The following is a 16,281-nucleotide window of genomic DNA, read 5'->3' as shown; positions in this document are numbered from 1 at the left end:
TTATGATGTGTATGCTAGATGATTATATAATGTTCATATTTGATCTGAAAAGTTCGGCAATGCTCCGTAATCCTGTTCCGGTGACGGATAAGGGTTAGAAGGTGTTATAGTTACTAATGGAGATCAAATTATATTACATTTAAATTATTAATAATTTTATGTTTTGACCATTTAATTTAAAAAATTATAAAAAATACTTAATTATTCAAAAATTTTAATTTATATATGGTCATTTATTTGTAACATCAAACTTAAAAAAAGTTGCAACAATTCTAATGAGGCATTGCTTTTAATTATAAAACCTGAGTTTAATATAAAATTTCCGTCATCCAACTATATGACTTAAAATTTTGAAATGTTGCCCCGGATACAAATTGGACAAGTTGTAAATTTTAAAGTGTTTTAAATCAAAAGGGATAATTACGACCTTAACCAAGGCAACTGATTTTGTTTCCTTTTAAAAATTAAAATCATAATTAGGGCCACCTGACCATTTTTAACATTTTGTTTTTGGAAATTACCATACAACGGATATCGTATTTAGTCGTATGGTAGAGGCATGATTCCATGAATGGATGCTGATGGCGTGATGATGAACCATACCTACATTCGAACCGACAATTCACCGGTTAGAAAAGCGAGACAGCCAAGGTGATGAAAGAGAAGGAGTGAAAGCCAAGTCGGGCAAAAGCAGTGTGGGTCCCACCACCTAAAAGCCTCAACGTTGTTTAGTCTATAGACTTGGAAAAATAGATTAAAATTTTCTATGTAAATTAAGTCCCTATACTTTGATTTGATAATGTACTATACATATAATTGTAGATTTAATTTATAATTTTCAATTAGATCATTTTATATCAATATAATTTTGAATTTTAAAATTTTAATCTTGATTTAAATGGAAATTGTTAATTTATTAACTAAATTTTAATAAGTAATACATAAAAATAACAAAATGATATGATATTACATATATGATAATTTCTGTTTACTGAATTAAAATTTAAAATAACATAATTTAAACTTAATGAACTTAACAGATTACAGTTTAGTGATGACTAAAAATTAAAAATTAAAAATTAAAAATATAAGACTAAAATGACCAAATTAAAATAAAGAGAATAAATTCATAACTTTTGAAAAAAAAAACAACAGAAAATTGTAATCAAACATTTACAGACAGGGTTAAACATTTACAAACATATACCCCCTTTGAGAATTGCTGCCCATACATTAATATAAAAGCCCAGCCTACAATCTCTTCTTCATAGGAATACAAAACATAAGAGCAAAAAAAAAAAAAAAAGAAAGAAAAAAACACTCTTTTTTGCCTATTCCCATTCCCCCCACTCTTACCACCAAACCCAATCTCTTTTTCTTTTGCCCTTTTTGGGATTCTGGAAATCCCAATCAATGTTCTTCCATTTCTTTTGACCTTCTTTCATAAAATTGTTTTAGCTTCTGTTTTTATTTTTTGTTGTTGTTGTTAAGCTGTTACTGCTGGTGATTGCTGTCAGAAACAAAACATGGGTGCTATCAGTCTTGAAGAGATCAAGAACGAGACTGTTGATCTGGTAACTATATATATATATATCCATTTCCTTTTCATTGGTGTTCTTTTATGACAAAAAAAGTTCTGGGTTTTGTCTTCTGTGTTTAGCCAAGCTGTTTACTTCATTATCCTTAAATGAGATCCACAAGGAACTGTGTTATTAGCTTTATTCCATGTTTAATGTCAATGTTTTTCCCTCTTTCGGGTCTTTGTATTTCCTCCCCACCTATCCTTTTACTATATATAGCTTAGCTGAGTTACATGTTGGAATGTTAATTCACTTCTCACGTAATTTTACCAAGAAAAGTTGTTGATCCTTGATTCTCATAATAAAAGCAGGATTTTCATAAAGGGAAATTATTTTTATTTTTATTTTTATTTATGGTATAATATTGTATTACATACAGTCAATTGATAATTTTATTTTCATTTCCAAATTAAATCAAAAATAATTTTATATCAAATTATTACCAATTTTCAGGTAATTTTCACCCTTTGATTTAGGTATGCTAATTAAGCAATTCATGCTTAGGGATACTAGTTAAATAATCTGGTTAAAAAAAAGTCAAATATAGCAAGTAGCATGCACCACTACAATGGAGAGAAATCCTGGTTTAGTCATGTGATAAACTATTTATTTTTAATTAATTATTGAACGAAATGTACGGGGTATGAGATTTGGGCATTTGGGTAATATAAAAAACCCAAATTGAGGAAAACAGTGTTGGCATTTCAAGTTTTGGGTGTTCTGTCAAGCCGAACAGGCTGTCGTGTAATCTCCTGAAATGAATCTAAACATGTGAAAGTGGGACATGACAAAGCTGGCTACATTTAGTTAAGTGTTCCGCCTAATCTTATTTAATTAATATTCAAAATCTATTTTGATTTTAAATAAAAATAGATAAATCTTTTTCGATAATAAATAAAGTGTTAAAAACAAAGAATCTTTTTGTTATTTTATAATTAAATACTAAAGAGTTGTTTGTTTTTCATTGAAAGTTGTCTGTTTTGTTTCGTTGGTGTGTAGGAATTCTAGGCATTTTTCCGTGGTACTTACTTCTCTCTTTCTTTAGAATTAAGTTTTTCTTTCTTTCTTTTCTTTAACGTAATATTTGAAAAATACTTAATTCCAACGCCTCTTACACTTCCTTTTTTCTTTATAAGAATAAAAAATTTAAATTTTCTTCATTAAAGATTCTTTACAGAGTTAGTTTCAGTGTTGTATAATAAATTTAAAATTAAATAATTAATTTAAAGTAAGTATAGAAAATAATTAAATTATTTGATAAGTATAAACAGGTAAAGGCACATATGGTTATACTAAACAACAAAGAATATTAAAAATTTATATATGGACTAGATGTAGATTAAAAGCAAAATCCTTAAAAGATCATATAATATTAAAAGGAAATAAAATATTATAAAATGAATTTTTTAAATATATGTTGTTAATATTTTTCATGAAAATTATATTTAAAATTTGCACTAGATTGAAATTTTTAACTGATTATAGAAAGAAAATATTTATAATTAAATCATGGATATTCTAATTTTGGTACACTGCATTTAGAGAGAAGCGTGAATTACACGTACCAATCACATGAGGAAAAAGTGGGGAAGCTGTCCCCACCCCCTGACAAGGCACTTTTTGATGTTGTCACGGCTTTAGTCAACGCTTTCTTCTTTTCTTTCTCTTTTGGGTAGCATCCCTAGGCCCCGAGTTCTATCCACGGCTCACGAGCTCACTCGCTCCGCCTGCCATCCTATATATTTTAAATATCAGCAGAAATTCGGGACCAATATCATATCTAAAAGTTCAAAATTAGACTATTTTTGACAATTTTTTCTCTCACCTAAATTAAAAATTAATATAAATTAGTGCAGATTTTAAAGTTTTAAACACAAATATAATATATATGTTATCGGTAGTAACTTCTAACGGTACTATTGAAAGGTAAACATGGAGCTCGGAAGTTACTATCATGTATTCAAAAATCATGTTTGGTCTAAAATTTGGAAAATTGATGTAATAATGAGGACAGAAATCTGAAATTTAACGGGAATATTAATAATGTACAGGAAAAAATCCCAATAGAGGAAGTGTTTGAGCAGCTGAAATGTAGCAGAGAAGGATTGAGTTCGGAGGAGGGAGCCAACAGGCTTCAGATTTTTGGACCAAACAAGTTAGAGGAGAAGAAGGTAGTTATAAATTAGCCAGTGGCCAGCAATTTTTGTAATAACATTTAAATTGCTGCTAAGTCATACATTGTGTTTTGAAATGATCAGGAAAGTAAGATTCTAAAATTTTTGGGGTTTATGTGGAATCCACTGTCATGGGTGATGGAAGCTGCTGCAATCATGGCCATTGCTTTGGCTAATGGTGATGGAAAGCCCCCAGATTGGCAAGACTTTGTTGGTATTGTTTGTTTGTTGGTAATTAACTCTACCATCAGTTTCATTGAAGAAAACAATGCTGGCAATGCTGCCGCCGCTCTTATGGCTGGTCTTGCCCCCAAAACCAAGGTAAGTTCTAGAAATGTCTTATTTGTTATTGTAGTAATTTGACTGTTCATTGTCTAACTGTTTATATGGTGGTAAAATATAGGTGCTTAGGGATGGCAAATGGAGTGAACAAGAAGCAGCGATTCTGGTTCCTGGAGACATCATTAGTATTAAATTGGGAGATATTATCCCTGCCGATGCTCGTCTTCTTGAAGGTGATCCCTTGAAGATTGATCAATCTGCTCTTACTGGTGAATCACTCCCTGTGACCAAGAACCCCGGGGATGAAGTCTTCTCTGGTTCGACTTGCAAACAAGGTGAAATCGAGGCTGTTGTTATTGCTACCGGTGTTCATACCTTCTTTGGTAAGGCTGCACATCTTGTGGATAGCACCAACAACGTAGGACATTTCCAAAAGGTGCTCACTGCTATTGGAAACTTCTGTATTTGTTCCATTGCTATTGGTATGTTGATTGAGATCATAGTCATGTACCCCATCCAACACCGCAAATACCGGGATGGAATCGACAATCTCTTGGTTCTTTTGATTGGTGGTATTCCAATTGCTATGCCTACTGTTTTGTCTGTGACCATGGCAATTGGATCTCACAGGCTGTCTCAGCAAGGTGCTATTACCAAGCGTATGACTGCCATTGAAGAAATGGCTGGCATGGATGTCCTTTGTAGTGATAAGACAGGAACATTGACACTTAACAAGCTGAGTGTTGATAGAAACTTGATTGAGGTGTTTGTAAAGGATGTTGATAAGGAACATGTTGTACTGCTTGCCGCAAGGGCCTCTAGAACTGAAAATCAAGATGCTATTGATGCTGCCATTGTTGGAATGCTCGCTGATCCTAAGGAGGCAAGAGCTGGTATTAGAGAGGTGCACTTCTTACCCTTCAATCCTGTGGACAAGAGAACTGCATTGACTTACATCGATTCAAACGGTAACTGGCACCGAGCAAGCAAAGGTGCTCCCGAACAGGTAATTCCGTCATCCGGATTTTGCCTCTTGTGGTGCAGGATAGTTTGTGGGGCATTCTATGATTTAATTGTTTGATATATGTTTACAGATCTTGACTCTTTGCAATGCAAAAGAAGATGTTAAGAAGAAGGTTCACGCTATCATCGACAAGTTCGCGGATCGTGGTCTGCGGTCATTAGGTGTTGCAAGACAGGTATTTGTAGAAGATATTCTAATTACTATCCTGTTGTTTTGATGTTGAAAAGTTCCCTTACCCTTTATCATTTGCTGCTATGCTTTCAGCAAGTACCAGAAAAATCAAAAGATGGTGCTGGTACTCCATGGCAATTTGTTGGTTTATTGCCTCTGTTTGATCCTCCAAGGCATGACAGTGCCGAAACCATTCGCAGAGCTCTTAACCTTGGTGTTAATGTCAAGATGATAACAGGTAACTTAATTCTTTTATAATCTCATCACTAGTACTTCATTTTTTGAAGCAAGTACTAAAAGTTATACTTTTGCATTATGTTCAGGTGATCAACTTGCCATTGCAAAGGAAACTGGTCGCCGACTAGGAATGGGAACAAATATGTATCCATCTGCTTCTTTGTTAGGTCAAGACAAGGATGCAAGCATAGCTGCCCTTCCTGTTGAAGAGTTGATTGAGAAGGCAGATGGGTTTGCCGGCGTCTTTCCAGAACACAAATACGAAATTGTGAGGAAATTGCAGGAGAGGAAACATATATGTGGAATGACTGGAGATGGTGTTAATGACGCTCCTGCTTTAAAGAAAGCTGATATAGGTATTGCTGTTGCTGATGCTACAGACGCCGCACGAAGCGCTTCAGACATTGTTCTTACAGAACCTGGATTGAGTGTTATTATCAGTGCAGTGTTAACTAGTAGAGCTATTTTCCAGAGGATGAAGAACTATACTGTAAGTCACTCCTTTTAAACAGATTCTAGAAGGTTTAAATTGGTGTGTTATCTTGCATAGCTTGACATTGCTTTGTTTACTTCCACAGATTTATGCAGTTTCCATCACAATCCGTATAGTGGTAAGTAGATCAAAGGGTTTTATATGATTCAATTATTGATAACTTTAAGCAATGTCTGACCCTTCTGTTTCTGGTTTTGCAGTTTGGATTTATGCTTATCGCTCTCATTTGGAAGTTCGACTTTTCACCGTTCATGGTTTTGATCATTGCCATTCTAAATGATGGTGAGATTTTATGAAGTGGATGATTATACACATAATTCATCTTTTTGGTATTAACAGTTTAAAACCAATTGCTTTGATTGTTAATCAGGAACTATTATGACCATCTCAAAGGACAGAGTAAAGCCATCTCCCTTGCCTGATAGCTGGAAACTGAAAGAAATTTTTGCCACTGGTATTGTGCTTGGTGGCTACTTGGCATTGATGACCGTTGTTTTCTTCTGGATTATGCATGATACCGACTTCTTTTCGGTACGTGGTGCCGAAACTCGGCCGTTTATATTTTAGTGAAGGATTCGAAATCAAAGATTATTTTTGGTCTCTAACAGCTTCTATCCATGAATGCAGGAAAAATTTGGTGTAAGGTCTCTAAGGAAGAAGGATGACCAAATGATGGGTGCTTTATATTTACAAGTGAGCATTGTGAGCCAGGCTTTAATTTTCGTCACTAGATCACGCAGCTGGTCATATTTCGAGCGTCCTGGACTGCTATTGGTCACTGCCTTCATTATTGCACAGCTGGTAAGAAGTTACTTTTCGTCATATCCGAGTCCAAGAGCTACGAAATTTTCACTAAGCAAATTGTTGATCTTCATTTCTGGTGTTGCTTAGGCTGCTACTGTGATTGCTGTATATGCTAACTGGGGATTTGCAAGGATTCAAGGAATAGGATGGGGATGGGCCGGTGTCATATGGCTTTACAGTGTTGTTTTCTACATTCCACTTGATCTAATGAAGTTCGCCATTCGTTACATCTTAAGTGGAAAAGCTTGGCTCAACTTGCTAGAAAACAAGGTATCACACATTAACTTTAAACCACTTTTAAAAGCTTCAAACCGGTTGCTCGGTTACTAAATCTGAACTCAATGACAGACTGCATTCACCACCAAGAAAGACTATGGAAAAGAAGAGAGGGAAGCTCAATGGGCACTTGCTCAGAGGACATTACATGGACTTCAACCACCAGAAGCTTCCAACCTCTTCAATGACAAGAGTAGCTACAGAGAGTTGTCTGAGATTGCCGAGCAGGCCAAGAGGCGAGCTGAGGTGGCAAGGTATACATTCACTTACTCTATCTAACCATGAAAATATGCATGTATTTGTTCGAAAAGAAAAGTAATTTTGGGTTTTGTGCTTAGGCTTCGAGAGCTTCACACTCTGAAAGGGCATGTGGAGTCAGTGGTGAAGCTGAAGGGACTGGACATTGATACAATCCAACAACATTATACAGTCTAGAAAGTTGCTGCTGAATGAGAAATGCAGGTCCAAGCTAGAGCAAGAAGTAATGTTCAAGTTTAAAATTTTCTACATTAGTCACAACATGTGTGCTATAATTTTCCTGCCCTTCCCATTTAGTTTTTTTACTTTGCCTGTCTTATGTAATTCAAGGCCGAAAAAGGTGTTTTAGTCACTTCTTGCTCCAATAAGGAGCTAGGCCATGTAATCTTCCACTTCAATCTTTATTCTTAGCTGCAAATCTACGTTTTTTCCTACGCTTTCTTTAAGGTATATTATGAGAAACAGCTGCCTGCCATTCAGCCACTATGTCAACGACTTGTAATTTTAAGTACACCATAACCATATCAAGTTCTGGTAATGAAGCAGTAATCTGTGATATTAAATAATAACTGATTCCAAGTGACATTTGTTGCTTTATACAATAAAAGTCTCATCATAAAAAAAAACATAAACAAGTAAAAAATCTGATAGTACATCAATATATAGAAACCCACATCTCTTCTCAACTTAAAATGGTATTTAACTCGCATCTAAAATGTAACATCAACTATTAGTCATAACTGCATGCAATATGCATTAACAATAACTGAATAACTGATTGCTCATTTGGAATCAGAAAGGTTGTCAAAATAAGAAAAGGTGCATAATATGATGATAATTCTCCCAAATCGCATGTATTCAGTAGTTACAAAGGCCTTTTATTCAAAAAATTAGAAGAGTTCCAATTCTCAAATTAAATAAACAATGCATTCCAGAAAGCGAGAAACAATAATATGCCATCTTCTGATGATATTGAAGGTTAATGTGGACGTTGTTAAAAAAATATTGCAATCTTTCAACTATGATCTGGACTTATAAAAAATAAGTCAAAATTATTATGGTTTCTACTATGAGTACCAAGCAACGTACAAATACAGCAGTAAATGTCAGCTAACATGAGCAACTTTTTCTAGCAAAGGTTTGACTAGTTAAAAAAATTCAATTTTGTCCTATTTTGGCAAGAGAAAAAAATGGTTCCAGCAAAACTGTAGAGATACTTTACAACAGAGAAGTTTGCAGGATTAATTTGCAAATGCTATGGCACTAATAACTTAATCACAACAATTTCGTCAATTGACAACGAAAAATGATGGCATTTCATATTTTGTGTTCAGGTACCGGGTGCTAAAAGATACGGAAGCCATAAATTTTAGATTCTCACAAGGCTGAAAACTCAACTTCCTGAGTGCAAGGTCTATATGCAACAAATGTGCTATCATCTGAGAAGGAACCTGGATTGAAGCAAGTAATTCCAGTATACTTGAATGCCTTCTGCTCACTTCTATCACCTAAAACGATCTGCACAGAAAGGCAATGGAATAAACAAATATTAGATCTTTGCTATAAACATGAATCATGAAAGCCAAGATGGATCTGATCTTCCAATTGCTCTAAACATGAAACGCTTGCAAACAACATCCTCAACTATTAAAATGTTATTCAGTTGGATTCAATTGTTTCCCTATTTCACCCTTCTCCAATATAACACATGCCTAACAAAAATGTGAGGACAAGAACTTTACCGTATGTGGAGTCGGATATAGATGGAGACAATGGTCATAATTCCAAATGATGGGTTGTACAAAGAGAGGCAGTGGGCAGAGGTGACTTTGATGGGTAATGGTTGCAACAAGCTGCAAAAGAAACCCAACCTGTCAATCTCATGACAACAGAAGAGGGAGTATATATAGTCCCAAATAATTAAAAGAAGCTTTGGGGGTGCAAGGTTACATGTTCAAAAGGATCATCTGTTTCTTCAGTGGAAGGGGGAATCAAACAAGAACGTCGCATTCTATACAGTAGATCTTGACGAAAGAAGACCATTTCCTGCGTGTAGAACTTTACCCTGCATCAAACAAGCAACAGGATTTGCAAGTTAAAACATTCCATATTTCAAGGTTCAAAAGTAAGCTCTTAAATATCAACACCTTAGCTTCTGCTATTAACTAGCTTTTTAAATCACGTAACATGAATAAGAAAACTAAGTCTGGGCTCAGAAAGAAGTCACAGAACATTAAGCTATCTTATCATGTATAATTGGTCTGAGATCAGATGACTAACCTGCAGGGATTACTAGAAAATATGGCATTTGGAACATGCTTCTGGAGCTCTTCAGTTAGATATTTTGGTAAAGCACACCGAGGTAAAACAGTTGATGGACCTGAAATTATCAAAAGCAAATATATTCTAAAGTGGCACGTCTCACTTAGGGAACAAGCAGTTATTCTGCAGTAATACCTTACTATACCTGTATCATTGGGACCTGGAATAAACAGAAACTTGCTCTGTTCTTTCAGTCGGGGATGGGCTTCAATCATTTGGCCTAATTTTCCAAATTGCGATCTGAAGATTGAAGTAGCAAGTTAATCTCCAACCAATTGTTTTCTCCAGAAGTGACAACCATATAGAATAACAAGAATAGCTTAATTTAATTATCCCTCACCTGAGACTTGAGAAAGAATGAAAGGAGAGATTACATGGGTGAGAACAAAAATCTCCCATGAAAACAAATAAGGAAGGAACGATTTCCACATTCTCAAATCCATTAAGGACAGTCTCCAGCTTTTCCATAACCTTCTCTACGAACAAGACATTATTATATATTACGTCAAGTTCTTCAGAAAAAGGGTCATATCTAAAGAATTTGAGCCCGTCAATTACCTGTTCATTGTCCAGCCAAATGTCAGATAGTATGACAAACATGTCATTTACTGCTCTCTTTTCCAAATCTGCAAGTCTCAGCTATTAAAGAGGGTATAGGAATCTATGATCAGTTTGTAGGACTTTCAGACCAGTACAAGTAACTTCAAAGAATGAATTGTGACATTTTCTACGTAGGGAACAACAAAAAGGGAATAATTAGGATACTGTCTCCTCTTTTGTTAGTGTACCACAACCAAAGAAGTCATGTCCAGCAAGTACTTTGAGTGATTTATCTCTGTTCTCTAAGGGAGGAAAGCCACATGTAATTACCTTCAGAACAAAACAAAGTTAGCGCAGCCAAAAAAGAAACAAGCAATTTCAATAGAAATCTTCAAAAACTACATCGGGTACAGTTAATGCATGGCTATAAACACCAATTAAAGAATTCTTGGTCATCACAAACAAAGGTTTGAAGATAGCAACCAAAATAAAAGAGAACACCAACCTGAAAAATTCCCTCAGAAAGCATTTCACCTTCTGCTACAATTATAGTGTTCTCGGTGAAAAATCCTGTAGTTATCTTGTATTGGCTGTCAAAGAAAGCAATAATCTCATTTTTCTTCAATTTGATTTGAAGTAAACAAAGACATTCTCCGTAATTAGCTTTTATGAAGCAGGAGTAAAATTAATGAAACAGCATTAACTTATGGCCATATACAATAAGCAATTAAATCAAAGGATATTGCTTTGGAGAAGTCTATTTCAACAGCAGCAGTAAGGTCTTCCAAGTAAAAATGACCATCCTCCAACTGGGAGATGACACCCATCACCCATCTCCTCCCTCTTTGCCCAACCAGAGACTGTATTGTTGATAGCTGTCCAACCATAAATTGTATTGTTGAAATCGAACAGGATCTCGTTTCAAACGTATATACATATAGAAAAAGTGAAGGAAAACAGACCTGACAGCTTGGAGAGGTATCAACATCAGTATCAAATGCAGGTTTAATAAAATGCTGATCACGAGAAACCCTTTGGAACAACAACAACAATCTATCTCTATAAAGAGCTGCTTTCGCAGAAGCTTCCCCATGAATGGGTAGACTACCCGCATGTCTACAAATATCAAACAAATATTGAGATTGGAATCCAGTAATAATAGTATCCGATGGAAAAATAAAGCAGAGAGAAAGCATGTTACATACTGAAAGAAATGCTTCTTGATGGGATCGTATCTAAATTTGGGGATAAGAAAGGCATCAACAACGCGGATCGAGGAATGAGAAGAAGAAGGGGATTCCTCCTCAGCTGCTTCAGCATCCAATAGAAGACTGACTACTTGGTGCACCGCCTCCTTGTCGATTATGGAAGATTTCACTGCTTACAATTTAAAAAAAAATACTAATAGAATATAAAAAAAAAAGAAGGAAAACCCTAAAAAAGCATAAATAAAGAAAATTACAGGATTGGTGATCGAGCTGGTCGAGGAGGAGATCGATAGCCTCATCTTCAGCATCTTGGAAGCGATTGACGAAGGAGAGAATCTCATCAAGACCATCCGTCTTCAAGCTGTATCCTCTTATCTTCAATTTCTTTTGAATCTTCTTACGAGTTTGCCCCCTCATTTTTCCCTTTGCTGTTTTAACAAATCACTAGCGAATGGCAAAGGGAGTATAGTTTCGCACATTTACCGCTGTCCTTGGGCGGGAAATTTGTTCTTACTTTTTGCGAAATGGCGGGAAAGCAATAATTGATACAATTTATAATTATCATCGGCACAACCTCATCTTGTTCTCAGGCTCAGCGACGGAAGCTTAGTCATGTATTTTAATCAAAACTTGTTTTATGTTGTTTATATTAATTTTTTATTTTTAAAATTTTGTTATTTTAAATTTAATATTTAATAAATTTTAAAATTAGAACTAAAAAGATTACAAGAAAATTGATAAAACTTAGGTAGAATTTCAAATTATAGATTTGATATTTTAATATTGAAGTTTAAATCCAATTTCAAATTTTTTATTTGGTATCTAAACAAAATTTAGAACCAAATATTATTTTCTTCCTTAAAGTCCAAGTTAAAAATAATTCATAAAAATCGATTTAAAATATTGAAACTAATGTTCATTTAATTAAACCAATTTTAGGATAATATTTTACCAATTAGATACTAAGCTTCTGTTTTAATTTTTTCCATTTATCTTAATATAAAATTTAAAACTAGTGCTTCATAAAAATACGAGAGTTTATTCTCGAAAAGAAATAAATATTAATACTATAAATGAAATTTGATCTAATATAAAATGTTATAAATGTATTTTGGCTTTATACATAAAAGTGATTTTTAAAATTACTAATAATATTATTAAATTATCACAATTTTATTTTGGATATTATATACACAAATAATTATATTAATCTAATATGAAACTAAATTTATATACTCATATATTTAGATGTGTACAATTAAATTAAAATTAAAGTTTAATGTATAACAATACAAGTTAATTGTGTATAATTACACTAAAGAAAATTTCATATATTAATTTACATATTAAAAAAAAAAGGGAAAAGTATTTTTACGGGTAATCCATTTAGATAGCGGAAGCATAACTAGTAGCAGAAATGCACATGTTATTATTTTCGTAACTTCGAGATTGTCATTACAATTTAACCACTTGGCAAATGCCGTATGATGAAAAACATGAATAAAATCCCAACAACAATTGAACGAAATCATTTTCCGTCACTTGACAAACTAATCACGAAACACGGATTTTGCTGTAAGAAACCAAACATGTCCATTGACCAGCGCTTTTACATTTACCCGAAAACCCAAAACTAAGCCTCTCACTTTTGTTACTTCCATCTCATGCAGATACCAATCAGACGACCTCAAAGATTCAGCCTGGTACTGGATTTCACTTTCTTTCTTTTTTTGTTAATTCATTGGTTCTTTGAATCTTACTGAGTTGTGTTATATGGCTGAAGATTGTGTTTGGGTGCTGGATTTTTGTGTAGGCGAAATGAGAAGCAGTTAGCAAAGATAGCAATAGTGACAGTGGCGTCTGGGGTGTTGACCCTAGGCTCAGTTGCCGATGCTTCAGCTGCCAAAACAGGTGGCAGAGTCAGTGGTCAATCGTTCAAGTCATCAGCTCCGCGCTCAGCCCCAAGAACCAACAGCAATTCCAGGTAATTCATTCACCAGTAAGATTTCATTTTAGCTTTATATCAATGTTCATGAACCCAAATGTTCTAAATGAAATGTGAAAGTGGTAATTTCATTTTAGCTTTTGCTTCGTCATCAAACTAGGATCCGAGTTTGCTAATGCTTGAGCTAATGTTTATCCAGGACCAATATATATATAAATCCAACAGGCGCCCCACCTTTAGTTGGAGGTTATGGATTTGATTTCGGTGGCTGGGGCTGGAGTTGGTCACCATTTTCCTTCTTTGTTCCTGGTCCTAGTGTTGCAATTGGTGTTGGAAGTGGATTCGACACTCTCGTCATCTTTCTGTTTCTTGGTGCTGTTGCAGCTATAGCGAGGAGATTCCTTGGACCCAGAGAAGACGAAGATGATGATTATTAATAATTAGACAGGCAATAAGTAACATTTTGTGAGAGAATCACTTGGATAACGTGATAAATTGAGAGGATACGTTCTATTGGTAGCTACTGTTGTACTTAACAACGAGAGTTTAATGCATACTTTTATGAACATTATAATGCAAATAAAAAAAACTAGCTGTTTTCATGTAAGGATTTAAAAGTTCAATTACAGTTGCCATGAGGATTTATATTGGCAGTGAATGGTATTTCAACTTTACAAAAATGGCATTCTTTGTTGTTTTCTGTCAATCAAGCAGTTGAACAGCTGCAATAGCAGGTATTTTTTCCCTCAATTTTTGAGTTAAAGCAACACGGACAGTCATAACTCCAGCTGCAGGTCCGCTAAGCCGAACTTTTACAACATAGTCATCTATCTCAACAAGCTCAAGTTCTCCACCTCCTGTACCTACCAAGTATGGTCTAATTTCATCTAGAACCTGCAATTAAAAACCTGGCTTGAGTTCTTCTTTACACTGTTAACTTCATAGCGAGCATCTGAAACTCATAGCGATTGTGGCAGCATAATTTAGAAGTCAATTGGAAGGGTTTCAAAGAGAGAATACTCGGTTTTCAGCCAAAAATCCATATTTAACTTCTTGTTTTGCATGTAAAGCTTTCCACTTATACTGATACATGCAGATAATAAAAGCATTTTGCTACTTAAGTAAATGCATGAAGTATAAATATCAGATGATTAAGCTACGAAGAAATTAGGGGGAAAAAAAAGGTCCTAAAATACTCTATCATTAGAGCTTTGGTTATCTAACCTTTTCAATGTTCTCTTTGTTTAACTCAAGCCCTGTCTCTGTGTCCATGATCTGCTCTACTTCCATGATTTCAGGAATTTTATCTCGGAGCCGAGTTTCAATTCCCATCTTTAGGGTCATTGTTGAGCTTGGACATGAACCACATGCTCCTTGCAACTTCAAGACCACGACAAGACCATCTATTTCATGCAAAGCCACATTCCCTCCATCGGCCATCAAGCCAGGACGTACCTCATCCAAAACCTTCTCAACATTCTCCTCCGTCAGTGGAAGGACACAACTTGGTGAAACAACGAGACCTTTGGCATTGTAAAAAAGATAAGTTTGATCATATTTTCTAATTCATTTCATCAAGTTCGGTGGCTGAGCATACTCAGAAAAGGAAGAACACAAAGGATCGAAATCTCACATAAGATTCAACTCTATGGCTAAATGGTTAGACACCAGTGAAGTTAAGATTGTTGAAAGATCTAGAGAATATAGATTTTTCACTTACATGCGCCAGTTTAGAAACAAGTGATGGTAAAAGCATGGAGGTTCCTATACTAGGAGTAAGCTTGCATTTTGCCCCCTCTACTAAAAAAACAAATTTATCTCTCTACTTTAGATCAATAGATCAAAGAGCAAATTGATCAATTCTGTTAAAAATTTCATTACTACTAAAAATTAACTTAGCACAGGTTATGCCACTTATAACTTATATTAACTTACATGTACTAGTTTTTAATATTAAATTTTAAATAAAAAGATCAATTTACTATTTACTATTTACTATATGAATAATCGCCTCCATGATATTTCAGCACAAACAAACAGATAAATAATAACTTATGGTAATACATGGCCATGCACTTCCCGTATAGATGAAGATGAATAATGATCTAATTAACCCAACAAAGCAACCAAGCTGTTTTTATTCAACCAATTTATTTCACATATGAAACTTATCACAATAATTGCACTAAAAATTTCTCCATTTTCAATTCTGAGCTACTTTTCATTATATCTAAAATAGCCAGAAAGAAAGGCTCAAACATTAACAAGAAAAGGAGAGTAATTGCATTATAAGTACCTCTTTGCTTTCTGGGAGCACGGCTAGCATAAAAATTCATAAACCGGCTGTTGTTAAATTGGCCCCTGAGGAAAGCGTTGTCCTTTGAGGATAAACCGCGTGAACCTGAAATAGGGTTCTAAAAAAAAAGAGAGAGTAGCAACAGGGTCAGCCATGACCATTTACAAAAATGAGGTGAATGAAATAAAGGAGTGAAATTGGGACCTCAAAGAGAGATAAACATGGAGGAAGGGGTGGTTTAGATGAAGAGAGAAATGGGTTGAATGCTGCAAGTTGTGTTGCTTTGATTACTGCTGGTGTGTGTGTAGCGATTGTACTCATTTCTGGCCTTTTTGTTATATAACTAGTAGAAATGAGAGGCGAAGGGAGTGAATTAAACCATACTAATGGTTGACGGTTGGGCGTGGCTTTACGATAGATAATATGAATGGGTACTGTAAGGAAGTTGATAAAACAAAATCTGGCCAGTGTGTTTGTTTTGTGGGTAGGAGAGAAGTACCGGTGTAGTTCATAGTTACACAACCCAACTGATTCGTGGCCATTCCACTCACCGCTAATTATTTAATGAATTACATCTTATCAATTCTATGTTTAGCGAATAAAATAGATAGTCAGACTATATCTTATTTCTTTTACCTAAAAAATACATGATTTAATCTAAATTGATTTTT

The 16,281-nt window shown here is 34.7% G+C and overlaps 4 protein-coding genes across 4 annotated transcripts; 2 read left to right on the top strand and 2 right to left on the bottom strand.

Annotated features, from left to right (window-relative positions):
- Positions 1-1,276: 1,276 nt before the first annotated feature.
- On the top strand, positions 1,277-7,731 carry LOC105767365 (plasma membrane ATPase 4). Its single transcript, XM_012586873.2, has 14 exons — positions 1,277-1,574; positions 3,632-3,751; positions 3,839-4,075; positions 4,158-5,042; positions 5,131-5,235; positions 5,325-5,469; positions 5,555-5,958; positions 6,047-6,079; positions 6,162-6,243; positions 6,332-6,492; positions 6,589-6,762; positions 6,853-7,035; positions 7,114-7,295; positions 7,380-7,731. Exons 1-14 carry the CDS (start codon positions 1,527-1,529, stop codon positions 7,474-7,476), a joined length of 2,856 nt encoding a protein of 951 aa, XP_012442327.2. The 5' UTR covers positions 1,277-1,526; the 3' UTR covers positions 7,477-7,731.
- A 610-nt stretch (positions 7,732-8,341) lies between these two features.
- Positions 8,342-11,958, bottom strand: LOC105767370 (DNA polymerase epsilon subunit B). The gene is made up of 13 exons (XM_012586878.2): positions 11,624-11,958; positions 11,367-11,538; positions 11,124-11,277; positions 10,905-11,036; positions 10,667-10,744; positions 10,387-10,491; positions 10,180-10,260; positions 9,962-10,092; positions 9,767-9,861; positions 9,580-9,679; positions 9,250-9,364; positions 9,042-9,152; positions 8,342-8,817 (listed from the first exon to the last, which is right to left on the bottom strand). The coding sequence occupies exons 1-13, from the start codon at positions 11,784-11,786 to the stop codon at positions 8,677-8,679; spliced, it is 1,578 nt and encodes a 525-aa protein (XP_012442332.1). The 5' UTR covers positions 11,787-11,958; the 3' UTR covers positions 8,342-8,676.
- A 965-nt stretch (positions 11,959-12,923) lies between these two features.
- Positions 12,924-13,818, top strand: LOC105767377 (uncharacterized; the record flags this gene model as incomplete). Its single annotated transcript, XM_012586886.2, has 3 exons — positions 12,924-13,072; positions 13,183-13,353; positions 13,514-13,818. Coding segments are annotated over 3 exons (558 nt in total), but the record flags the coding sequence as incomplete, so codon positions are not given.
- Positions 13,819-13,888: 70 nt separating this feature from the next.
- On the bottom strand, positions 13,889-16,134 carry LOC105767375 (nifU-like protein 3, chloroplastic). The gene is made up of 4 exons (XM_012586884.2): positions 15,815-16,134; positions 15,611-15,728; positions 14,539-14,837; positions 13,889-14,208 (listed from the first exon to the last, which is right to left on the bottom strand). Exons 1-4 carry the CDS (start codon positions 15,929-15,931, stop codon positions 14,017-14,019), a joined length of 726 nt encoding a protein of 241 aa, XP_012442338.1. The 5' UTR covers positions 15,932-16,134; the 3' UTR covers positions 13,889-14,016.
- Positions 16,135-16,281: the final 147 nt, after the last annotated feature.

The sequence above is a fragment of the Gossypium raimondii genome, chromosome 5, assembly GCF_025698545.1.
Source record: "Gossypium raimondii isolate GPD5lz chromosome 5, ASM2569854v1, whole genome shotgun sequence".
NCBI classification, from domain to species: Eukaryota; Viridiplantae; Streptophyta; class Magnoliopsida; order Malvales; family Malvaceae; genus Gossypium; species Gossypium raimondii.
Note: the sequence above shows the minus strand (reverse complement) of the source record. Positions and strands in the feature narration are given on the sequence as shown.